This window comes from Anomaloglossus baeobatrachus, chromosome 3 (assembly GCF_048569485.1).
Source record: "Anomaloglossus baeobatrachus isolate aAnoBae1 chromosome 3, aAnoBae1.hap1, whole genome shotgun sequence".
In the NCBI taxonomy this organism is placed as follows: Eukaryota; Metazoa; Chordata; class Amphibia; order Anura; family Aromobatidae; genus Anomaloglossus; species Anomaloglossus baeobatrachus.
The window spans coordinates 116,436,145-116,448,535 of NC_134355.1; the positions used below are offsets into that span (position 1 = coordinate 116,436,145).

At 42.6% G+C, this 12,391-nt stretch overlaps 1 protein-coding gene across 1 annotated transcript in view; it reads right to left on the reverse strand.

Moving 5' to 3' along the window:
* Nucleotides 1-12,391, reverse strand: part of SLC24A3 (solute carrier family 24 member 3) — a 628,867-nt gene that overhangs the window by 63,014 nt on the left and 553,462 nt on the right. The window contains exons 10-11 of the mRNA XM_075339395.1: nucleotides 12,253-12,386; nucleotides 8,169-8,329 (exon numbers count right to left, since the gene is read on the reverse strand). Of these exons, the coding sequence (XP_075195510.1) occupies nucleotides 8,169-8,329; nucleotides 12,253-12,386 (295 nt within the window). The remainder of the gene's footprint in view (nucleotides 1-8,168; nucleotides 8,330-12,252; nucleotides 12,387-12,391) is intronic.

Consider the following 12,391-nt stretch of genomic DNA (forward strand, 5'->3'; position numbering starts at 1 on the left):
GACAGTTAGAATGAGTTAATGCAGCAAGTTAATATTTGCAGTGTTGACCCTTCTTCTTCAGGACCTCTGCAATTCTCCATGGCATGCTCTCAATCATCTTCTGGACCAAATCCTGACTGATAGCTGTCCATTCTTGCATAAGCAATGCTTGCATTTTGCCAGAATTTGTTGGTTTTTGTTTGTCCACCCGTCTCTTGATGATTGCCCACAAGTTCTCAATGGGATTAAGATCTGGGGAGTTTCCAGGCCATGGACCCAAAATCTCTATGTTTTGTTCCATGAGCCATTTAGTGATCACCTTTGCTTTATGGCAAGGTGCTCCATCATGCTGGAAAAGGCATTGTTGGGCGCCAAACTGCTCTTGGACAGTTGGGAGAAGTTGCTCTTGGAGGACATTCTGGTACCATTCTTTATTCATGGCTGTGTTTTTAGGCAAGAATGTGAGTGAGCCGATTCCCTTGGCTGAGTAGCAACCCCACACATGAATCGTTTCAGGATGCTTAACAGTTGGCATGAGACAAGACTGGTGGTAGCGCTCACCTCTTCTTCTCCTAATAAGCTGTTTTCCAGATGTCCCAAACAATCGAAAAGGGGATTCATCTGAGAAAATTACTTTACCCCTGTCCTCAGCAGTCCACTCCCTGTACCTTTTGCAGAATATCAGTCGGTCCCTGATGTTTTTTCTGGAGAGAAGTGGCTTCTTTGCTGCCCTCCTTGAAACCAGGCCTTGCTCAAGCAGTCTCCGCCTCACAGTGCGTGCAGAAGCACTCACACCAGCCTGCTGCCATTGCTGAGCTAGCTCGGCACTGCTGGTAGTCCGATCCCGCAGCTGAAACAGTTTTAAGATACGGTCCTGGCCTTTGCTGGTCTTTCTTGGGCGCCCTAGAGCCTTTTTGGCAACAATGGAAGCTCTCTCCTTGAAGTTCTTGATGATGCGATAAATTGTTGACTGAGGTGCAATCTTTGTAGCTGCAATACTCTTCCCTGTTAGGCCATTTTTGTGCAGAGCAATGATGGCTTCACGTGTTTCTTTAGAGATAACCATGGTTAACTGAAGAGAAACAATGATACCAAGCACCAGCCTCCTTTTAAAGTGTCCAGTGGTGTCATTCTTACTTAATCATGACTGATTGATCGCCAGCCCTGTCCTCATCAACACCCACACCTGTGTTAATGGAACAATCACTAAAACAATGTTAGCTGCTCCTTTTAAGGCAGGAATGCAATGATGTTGAAATGTGTTTTGGGGGTTTAAGTTCATTTTCTTAGCCAATATTGACTTTGCAAGTAATTGCTGTTAAGCTGATCACTCTTTATGACATTCTGGAGTATATGCAAATTGCCATTAGAAAAACTTAAGCAGGTGACTTTGTAAAAATTAATATTTGTAGCATTCTCAAAAGTTTTGGCCATGACTGTAGATAAAAAGGTGTAATTGTTTGGCAATGCTGAGGACGCATCAAGTGCTAGCGCTTGGTTACAACAGTCATTTTGTTCTGATAGACTCACTTTCAATAGCGTCATATAAATGATCACACTCACAGTCATGGCCAAAAGCATTGGCGCTCTTGAAATTATTCTAGAAAAAGAAGTATGTCTCCCAAAAAAATATTGCAATTACACACGTTTTGTCATACACGTTTTTATTTCCTTTGTGTGTATTGGATCAAAACAAATAAAAAAAAAAAATATCTGGTTGCACATCCTTTGCAATAAATAACTGCAATCACTTCCTATAACCATCAACAAGCTTCTTACACCTCTGAACTGGAATTTTTGATCACCCTTTAGCAAACTGCTCCAAGTCTCTCATATTTGAAGGTGTCTTCTCCCAACAGGAATTTTAAGATCTCTCCACAGATGTTCAATGGGTGTTAGATCCGTACTCATTGCTGCCACTTCAGAACTCTCCAGCGCTTTGTTTCCATCCATTTCTGGGTGCTTTTTGAAGTATATTTAGAGTCAATGTCCTGCTGGAAGACCCATGACCTAGGACACAAACCCAGCTTTCTGACACTGAGCACTACATTGCCACCCAAAATCCTTTGATAATCTCTAGATTCCATGATGCCTTGCACACACTCAAGACACCCAAGCAGCAAAACAATCCCAAAACATCTTTGAACCCCCACCATATTTGACTGTAGGTACTGTGTTCTTTTCTTTGTAGCCCTCATTCAGTTTCCAGTAAACAGAAGAATGATGTGCTTTTTTAAAAATGTATTTATTAAATTGCAACAGGAACAACACAGACCTAAGGCACTGAATATGTCATAATAAATAAGCAACAAAAAATGAGAAAAAACAATATCCAACTACATTGCCATAAGGAATGTAAAGTATTATCTTGACATTGAGATCATTAGTCATACTAAAATCTTAGCAACAATTATTCAATGAAGAAACATAAGGTAAAGTTTTCAGGACAAAATCAATTCAAAAGCAAGAAAGAAAATAGAGAAGAAAAGAGAAAAACATAGAGAAGATACAAAAGAAGGGTTGGGGCGGGGGTCCTTCGGGATGCTGGGGGGGATTAATCAGAATAAAGTCAAAAGTCACATCATCAACATCACCTCATTTATTTTAGAGAACCAAAGGCAGATCGTTAAGTGGAGGCTTTTTTCTATAGTAAGAGGATACATGCAGGAGCCGTCGCAATTAAGTGCTTCTGTAGAGAATGACAATATAGTTTTTAGAAGGACAAGAGCAGGAGTCAGGTCAGGTACCAGATCTGTGATCCTTCGTATCACTAATTGCACTTTCTCACAAAATGGAGTGATTAGCTTGCACGACCAAAAGATATGTAGTCGATCCCCTTTGTTATCACCACATCTCCAACCCATTGGATAAGCTTCAGGGAAAACCGTATGCAGGCAAGTCAGAACTCAATACTATCGAAAAAGCAATTTATAACTGGCTTCATGAAAATGAAAAAACAGACCAACGCTTTGTGCGTTAAAGAGAAAATTCACCTTCATTGGTACTTCAATTAAGAAAAACCCAAGTTCCCGTCTCATGGTGTTTTAAAATGGATGATAGGAAGGTCTGGAGATTCAATCAACAAGGAATAGGAGAAGGACAAAGGGTGCACTTGAGAAAGCTGCCTTAAAAGACGCTTTGTCATTATTATAGAAGGGTCTAGGAGGGAGTGATTGGAAAAAATGGGAGAGCTGCCCTACTCTACAGAAAGGCAGAGTGGATGGAGAAGAGATACCAAAGAGATATTCATTTGAAGGCCAAAAGGTGTCTTGTTCCAAAATGACAAATCCTGAAGTGACCACTTTCGAGCCAAGCTTGGAAGACACTTTTGTGTAGGCCTGGTTGGAAAAGTGGATTACCCAAAATGGGAAACATAAAAGAGTATTGCAGTATAATATGGGCACACAATATGGGAAGGGAACAGCATGCCAGGGTAGCCCCATATGGGGGATGTGATGTAAGTGCTTTAACCAGGAATGCGTCTAGCCAGGAAATCAATATGAGAGGGATATTTCTAAAGCTTAGCTCAATCCCAACCCATGGTTTTCCGGTGCCATTCCTACACTAGTCCAACACCCTAGAAAGATGAGAGGCTAAATAATAAGATCTGAAATCAGGCAAGGTTATACCCCCTGAGGATTTAAGTCAGTGCAATATGGCTCTTCTAATCAGGGAAGGTTTGCCAGACTATATAAACTGGTTTGAACCAATGCCAAACTCATGAAGAAGGACAAAGGCACCTGGATAGGGAGCCTGTATAACATAAAGAATACGTTCATTTTAAAAAAAATCACACTTCTACCAAACCATGTAAAGGCATTTCTAATTCATCTTGAGCAGTTCTCTCTCACTGATTGTAGTAGTTTAGGGAAGTTAAGCGAATATGTCAGGTTTACATCTCTTGATAGCAGGCTCTCCAAATATTTTAAAGCTGAGTTAGCCCACTTAAAACTAAAAGCATTTTTCAAGGGCGCTAAAGTAGATGAAGGGATATTAACATTCAGGATTTCAGACTTCGAAAAGTTGATTTTAAAGGTAGATCGACAGAATGCTGTGATTTACCAAAACACTATCTTGGTCTCGTCTTTCCACAATCATATGAAGTGAAAGCTGCACACCAAATTCAGAGAAATATGAACCAGCATAACTACTTTATAATACATAAAGAATGAAAAATACAATTATGCATATGAAAAATTTGAAAAATTTAAATGTGACATTGCATAACTGCTAAGGATTATTTGTGTAAGTAACATTTGGTTAGGGACCCCATAAATAAGAGATTACCGTGAAGTGGTTATGGGGCAGTAATGAATTGATCAATACATTAACTAAATATCTCTTTTTTCAAATAATCCTTAGCAGTTATCCAATGTCACATTTACATTTTTCATATGGCCAATTGTACCGTATTTTTCGCTTTATAAGACGCACTTTTGTTCCCCCAAATTTTGGGGGACAGTAGGGGGTGCATCTTATAAGCCGAATATACGGGGGGGTATATATATGTACACTGCAGGGTCCAGGGGAGGTGGGGGCAGCAGCTCTGAAGTGCAGGGGAACGCTGCGGGCTGCAGCCTTTGATCTCCTGCTCCCGCTCATATAATATGCACAGCCGCTGTCCATCTCCAATGGTGCTGAAATCGCACGCAGTGATGGGCTGAGGGAGCGGTGCATATTATATGAGCCTGCGCCCCCCTGTGATCGCACATGCACCCCCCTGTGTTAGATTTGGCCCCCAGGCTGCTGCTCATTCTAAAATAAAAAAGCTTTACTTACCCCTGCAGCGTTTCTCCCCGTGTCCCTGCTTCCACTGTGATCACGCAGGCAGAGATCTCAGGCTGCTGTGCCGATCACATGACCGCACTGAGAACCAGGAAGTAAGGAAGGAAGAGAAGCACGGAGGGAGACAGGAGGGAGATCAGCGCTGGAGGAGGTAAGGAAAGAGGGTTTTATTTTACTATGGGCAGCAGCCTGGGGGCGATATCTAACACAGGGGGACTTGTGCGATCTATAGGGGCCATGGGCAGCACTATGGGGGCGATATCTAACACAGGGGGACTTGTGCGATCTATAGGGGCCATGGGCAGCACTATGGGGGAGATATCTAACACAGGGGGACTTGTGCGATCTATATAGGGGCCATGGGCAGCACTATGGGGGCGATATCTCACACAGGGGGACTTGTGCGATCTATATAGGGGCCATGGGCAGCACTATGGGGGCGATATCTAACACAGGGGGACTTGTGCGATCTATAGGGGCCATGGGCAGCACTATGGGGGCGATATCTAACACAGGGGGACTTGTGCGGTCTATATAGGGGCCATGGGCAGCACTATGGGGGCGATATCTAACACAGGGGGACTTGTGCAATCTATATAGGGGCCATGGGCAGCACTATGGGGGCGATATCTAACACAGGGGGACTTGTGCAATCTATATAGGGGCCATGGGCAGCACTATGGGGGAGATATCTCACACAGGGGGACTTGTGCGATCTATATAGGGGCCATGGGCAGCACTATGGGGGCGATATCTAACACAGGGGGACTTGTGCGATCTATAGGGGCCATGGGCAGCACTATGGGGGCGATATCTAACACAGGGGGACTTGTGCGGTCTATATAGGGGCCATGGGCAGCACTATGGGGGCGATATCTAACACAGGGGGACTTGTGCGATCTATATAGGGGCCATGGGCAGCACTATGGGGGCGATATCTAACACAGGGGGACTTGTGCGATCTATAAAGGGGCCATGGGCAGCACTATGGGGGCGATATCTAACACAGGGGGACTTGTGCGATCTATATAGGGGCCATGGGCAGCACTATGGGGGCGATATCTAACACAGGGGAACGTGTGCAATCCATAAGGGACCATAGGCAGCACAGGGGAATGTATGCAATCCATAGGGGGCCATAGGCAGCACAGGGGAATGTATGCAATCCATAGGGGGCCATAGGCAGCACAGGGGAACGTATGCAATCCATAGGGGGCCATAGGCAGCACAGGGGAACGTGTGCAATCCATAGGGGGCCATAGGCAGCACAGGGGAATGTATGCAATCCATAGGGGGCCATAGGCAGCACAGGGGAATGTATGCAATCCATAGGGGGCCATAGGCAGCACAGGGGAATGTATGCAATCCATAGGGGGCCATAGGCAGCACAGGGGAACGTGTGCCATCACAAGGGGGCTATATTCAATATAAGGGGGCCATATCCAGATTAAGGGGGCTACTTTTAAAATGGGGGGCTATGAGGGACATATATCCTATATGATTTGTTGAGGGACACTGGCATTATAAGATGGACCCCATTTAACATTAAAAAAAAATAATTCTCTTTTCCTTCACCAAATTTGGGGGTGCGTCTTATAATCAGGTGCGTCTTATAAAGCGAAAAATACGGTATTTTTCATTCCTTATGTATTATAAAGCAGTTATGCTTGTTCATATTTCTCTGATTTTGGTGTGCAGCTTTCACTTTATATAGATTGTGTATATTTTGGCTAGCACCCTATTCACATTTACAATGGTGTTCCAGCAGTCTTTTTTTATTGTCATCTTTCCACAAGACGCTTTACCAGAAGAATTTTGGCTTAATCACATATATTTTGGCAAACTGCAGTCTAGTTTTTTATGTCACAGTATCAGCAGTATTGTCCTTGTGTTCTCCTGCCATGGCATTTCTTTTCTTTCAAATGTCGATGGATAGATGCTAAGGCACCCTGAGCCGGCAGTACTGCTTGAGTTTCTTTGTAACTTGATTGAGGTTGCGTATCCATCATCTGGACTATCCTACGTTGCAACTTTTCATCAATTTTTCCCAGCTGTCTACATCCATAGAGATTAGCTATAGTGCCATGAGTTGTAATCTTCTTGATTATGTTGGGCGCCATGGACAAGAGAATATTAATGTCTCTGGAAATGGACTCATAACCTTGAGATTGTTGATATTTTTCAACAATTTTGGTTCTCAAGTCCTCAGACAGTTCTCTTCTCCTCTTTCTGTTCTCAATGCTTAGTGTGGCACACAGACACACAATGCAAAGATTGAGTCAACTTCTTCCCTTTTTATCTGGTCTCAGGTGTGATTTCCATATTGCCCACACCTGTTATTTGCCACAGGTGACTTGAAAGAGCATCACATGCTTGAAACAAAGTTTTTTTTACCTACAAGGTGGAAAGGTGCCAACAATTTTGTGCAGCCCACTTTGGGTCTTTGTGTGACATTATATCCAGGTTGCCTTTTTTCTCAGATTTTCATGTGTTGTTCCAATACACAAAGGAAATGCTGTAGACATGTCTATGACAAAAGATGTGGAATTGCAAACATTTTCTAGGAGAAATACCTTTTCTAAAACAATTTCAAGGGTGCCAACACTCTTGGTCATGACTATATTTGCCTTTTCACGGCCCTAAGGGGTACTTTGCACACTGCGACATCGCAGCTGCGATGTCGGTGGGGTCAAATCGAAAGTGACGCTCATCCGGCGTCGCTGTCGACATCGGAGTGTGTAAATCGTTTTTGATACGATTAACGAGCGCAAAAGCGTCGAAATCGTATCATCGGTGTAGTGTTGGTCATTTCCATAATGTCGTGGCAGCGACAGGTACGATGTTGTTCCTCATTCCTGCAGTAGCACACATCGCTGTGTGAGAAGCCGCAGGAGCGAGGAACATCTCCTTACCTGCGTCCCGCGGCTCACGCCGGCTATGCGGAAGGACGGAGGTGGGCAGGATGTTTATGTCCCGCTCATCTCCGCCCCTCCGCTTCTATTGGCCGCCTGCCATGTGACGTCGCTGTGACGCTGCACGACCCGCCCCCTTAGGAAGGAGGCGGTTCGCCGGCCAGAGCGACGTCGCAGGGCGGGTGAGTGTATGTGAAGCTGCCGTAGCGATAATGTTCGCTACGGCAGCTATCACAAGATATCGCAGCTGCGACGGGGTGGGGACTATCGCGCTCGGCATCGCAGCATCGGCTTGCGATGTCGTAGTGTGCAAAGTACCCCTAAGGGTTCATGATGTATAGATCTGTGCACACTTTTGATAAAGTTACATTCCTAATATTTTACCCTGTTTGCTTCTTCTACAGTGGACAGAATTTTCATAAATGTTGATATAATGGTCAGAGAGTAAAAAGCAGAGGAGACATCATAAGCGCTAGTATTCAATTCACTAACCTCATTTATCAACATGCGACTAGCCATGGAAAGACGAGTTTTTGGTGGAAAGTGACTGGTTATCATGATCCTCAACCCAGCCTCTGAGAATGATAGTTGATGGGGATATGCTGAAAGTATCTCATCCACCATTATCACTGAGGTTTTACGGTGAAAATTTCCTATGGATAAAAACAAAAAGATGGGACAATCATTGGGTATATTTAATGGATGCCAGTCAAAAGAACACCCATAAGGATAATACATGCATTTATTTATAATGTGTGATGAATTGAACACAGTTTTAAAGGAAATCTGTTTTTGCTCCCCCATCTGAAATTAGAAATATGTAGAGGCAAAAGCCCTGATTCCAGTGATGTGTCACTTACTGGGCTTCTGGCTCTCATTTCTATAAAGTCACTGTTTTATCCACTGAGCTCTGTACAACCCTGCCCACACCACTGATTGGCAGCCTTAGGTGTACATAGTAAAGAGGCAAAAAGCTGCCAATCAGTGGTGGGTTATGTTAACACAATGCTCATGAATATGGAGGACTACATACAAGCAGGTTTACTACTTCTCTAATGGAGTAGTCCCCAAATACAGTTCTCAAGGCCCACCAACAGATCACGTTTTCAGGATTCCTTAATATTGCACAAGTGATAACTTCATCACTGGTCCAAAAGTAAGGAAATCCTGAAAAAAAATTCTTAGTGAGTCTTGCAGACTGGAGTTGAGGAACACTGTTCTAATGATAATGTTTAGCTGATAAAACAGTGATTTTATTAAGCGTACAGCAAGGAGCCGAGTAAGTGACATCACTGGAATCAGGGTCTCTGTCTCTATGCTGCTAAAAAACAACAACTGATCAGCACCTACTAACAGAATAAAGTGTGAACAGATGCAAGTTGCTATTAATGCATAATATACAAACTAAAAAATACAGCATCTTCTGTAACAACTAAGATGAATGAAAACATTGAATACAGTAACTTTAAACGCAATTGGGCTATATTCACATGTGGTTTTTAGTGTTTTTTTCAGCTGATTTTTTTTTTCATGCAAATTAAAAGCTGCTTTTTTTACAGTACCAGCAAAAACTGTGATTGCACTTGTTTCCTGAATGAATTGGAAAGAGTATGTCAATTCTTTCAGCATTTTTGCAGCTTTTTTTTTTCATCCTCAGAAAGCAATGAGTAAGTGCAGAAATGCAGCAAAAGCCCTGCCAACATTTTTTGCAGTGTTTTTGGTGAAAAGGATACGCAGGTATAGCAGGATGTGATACCTAGGCAGGGAAGTTTTTTGGGTGTGCTTAGTTAGGTCAGATGTCATTTATTTTGCGATTTTACCATGTTTAAGCCATAATGTCTTGGAATCATCCCATGAGCATCGATATGCAACGTTTAAGTATTTTTTTTTATTGTTATGTAATTTATGCCTAATTTTTTAAAGAAATGCTTTAGTTTCTCCCCACTCCAAGCATAGTTTAATTAAAGTATTGATAATTTTATTAGTGTTGTGTGTTAAAGATAAACAATGCCCTACCAATTCAACTTGCCCCGCCATTGTGTATTTTTTCATGCACTCATATAACGTTAGTTCATGGCTGCGCTTCATACATGAAACCAATTTTCTTGTTCAGAATAGTCACTATTTTTTCAGACATAAAGTTTTTTCTAAAGGGAACCTGTCACCAGATTTGGCGACTATAAGCTGCGGCCTCCACCAGTGGGCTTTTATATACAGCATTCTAACATACTGTATATAAGAGCCCAGGGAACGTAAAAATCCCTTTATAATGCTCACCTAAGGGGCGGGGTGGTGCAGACTGGTCGGATGGGTGTCTCCGTTCTCCGGTACCGCCGCCTCCTCTTTCGGCCATCTTTGTCCTCCTTCTTCCGAAACCTGAGTGCATGATGAGTCCTACGTCATGCACACAAGCCGCCTCTGGGGTCCTGCGCAGGCGCTGTTTGAACTGCCCTGAAGAGGGCAGACCAAAGTATTGTAGTGCACCTGCGCGGGCCCTCAATGCCGGCGAGTGTAGATGACGTAGGACGCGTCATGCACCCAGGCTTCAGAAGAAGTTGGACAAAGATGGCCGAAAGAGGAGGCGCCGATACCAGAGAACGGAGACACTCATCCGACCAGTCTGCACTGCACCACCCGTTAGGTGAGTATTATAAAGTGATATTTACGTTCTACACAGCAACCTGGGCATTTATATACAGCATGTTAGAATACTGAAAATAAGAGCTTACTGGTGGAGGCCGCAGCTTATAGGCCCCAAATCTGGTGACAGGTTCCCTTTAAAGCAATTCTTTTGTTTCCCCCTACTCCAAACAAAGTTTAATTGAATTAGTGATAAAGTAATGATGCCTTAAAACCAAACAATGCTTTACCTATTAAACATAAAAAACCTTGTATCCTCTAAATAGTTTGATCAAATTGCCCTTTTTTTTTTTACTCAAAAGTATTTTATGCTTTTACATACATCTTGTATTGGTGGCCTAACACCTCGCATTGTTTATGCTTGCAAGGTGGAAGCAAAGCCTGAACTTTGGCATCCTGAAAAAAAGCAACAAAAGTGCAGCAAAAAATAGTAGCAAAAATACAGCAAGAAAAAAAGAAAAAAAAACACAGCAAAAAATATACTTGGTGCATAATTGGTTAACTTTTGTGAGCTGAACAGCCATGACAAGGTGACCTTTCTCGAGTAAGACGCTAAAACCCTAAACCTAATATTTTTCCAACATGCCTCTCCCAGGCTAAAAGGCTACAAATTTAAAGAGCAGGTAGGATCCGCCACTTTTTAAAAACAGCCTAAAGGCTGTTTAAGATGTCATTTTTCATGTATGATTTCTACCCATGTTTTTCATGGATAGAACTCGAAGATGGTACAGTTTATGGCGATGTTTATATATTCACCTTTTTTGTGTGCGCAAAATCATGGAGACATGTCCAATATAGATCCAAGTATCAGATCAAAATCAGCAATGGCAATCTATAGGTCTGTGAAAAAATGGCATTTGGATGCCATTTGAGTGTTGTCCGATTTTCACAGACTGCTAGATGGAAGAAGGTAGAAAAACTGATAAAACTCCAACCAAAACGCGGCTGACAGTCTGATGACAATCTGATGCAACTCTAAACAAAATCACTGATTAAATAAGGACCATTTATTCTTAAGTGAAAAAACCCCCATATATCTGAATGAGCCCTTAGGCTGATGGGAGGAGTGCTCAGTCAAATATTGAGGCACCACATCTAATAAAAAACCCAAGAAACTGACCAGCACCTACATACAGAATAAAGCAAGTGTGAACAGGTGCAAGCTGCTATCACAGTCATAGGCATAAGTCTGATTTTAATTAGTGATAGATCCTACCCTTTAAATCTTTAGGCTTTTAGCCCTAAATTTTTCAAGTAACAGAGACAACAGCGATGTAAATGCAAATCTTCCAAATCTTGTCAATCAGCTGGACGATGAAGATCTTAGACTGGGCTACTTCCAACAGGATGGTGCAACATGTCACATGTGGGGTCTCAGCACGACAGATTGAAGCCTTCTTTGGTGGACTGTGGCCATCATGATCGCCTGATTTAACACTGCTGGATTTTATCCTTTAGGGGTATTTGAAAGGTTGGGTGTACAGTAACAAGCCACGAACATTACAGGTTCTCTGACAGAAATTCAGGCTATGACTCCAGACATTGTGCGGAATACATCGATCAAAGCCAAAATGGTTTCTTTGTCAACCACCATACCATTAAGTTTTCCAAGTAAAGTTATTGCGCCTCCTTCGTATCTAAAGGATTCCCTGGATTTACTTGGGAAACTTGATGGTATGGTGATTGACAAAGAAACCATTTTGGCTTTGATCGACGAGGAATACATTCAACAACATGGAATGGCGCGTGCTCGGATGCGAATGGTGAACACTTTTAACACTTGCTCTTAAAACATCAATTTCTCATGGATCAAAGTACAGTCGAAATTTCAGTACGATAGATCATCTCTATTAGGAATTACAGCAATGTGAATCACCCGACACATTGACAATTAGAATCTAAGGTAAATTGTAGATAACACTGCAGATAAATTCACCTTTTTTGAGTAACACCACAGTGGCATCGCAGTTGATGTTGTCATCTACTTCTGCATTGCTTGCCAGCCCGTTTGCCAGGTTTCCTGCTCCTTTTTTCCTTTTCTCAAAGCACTGGTGTATAGATGAGTTGTATCTGGA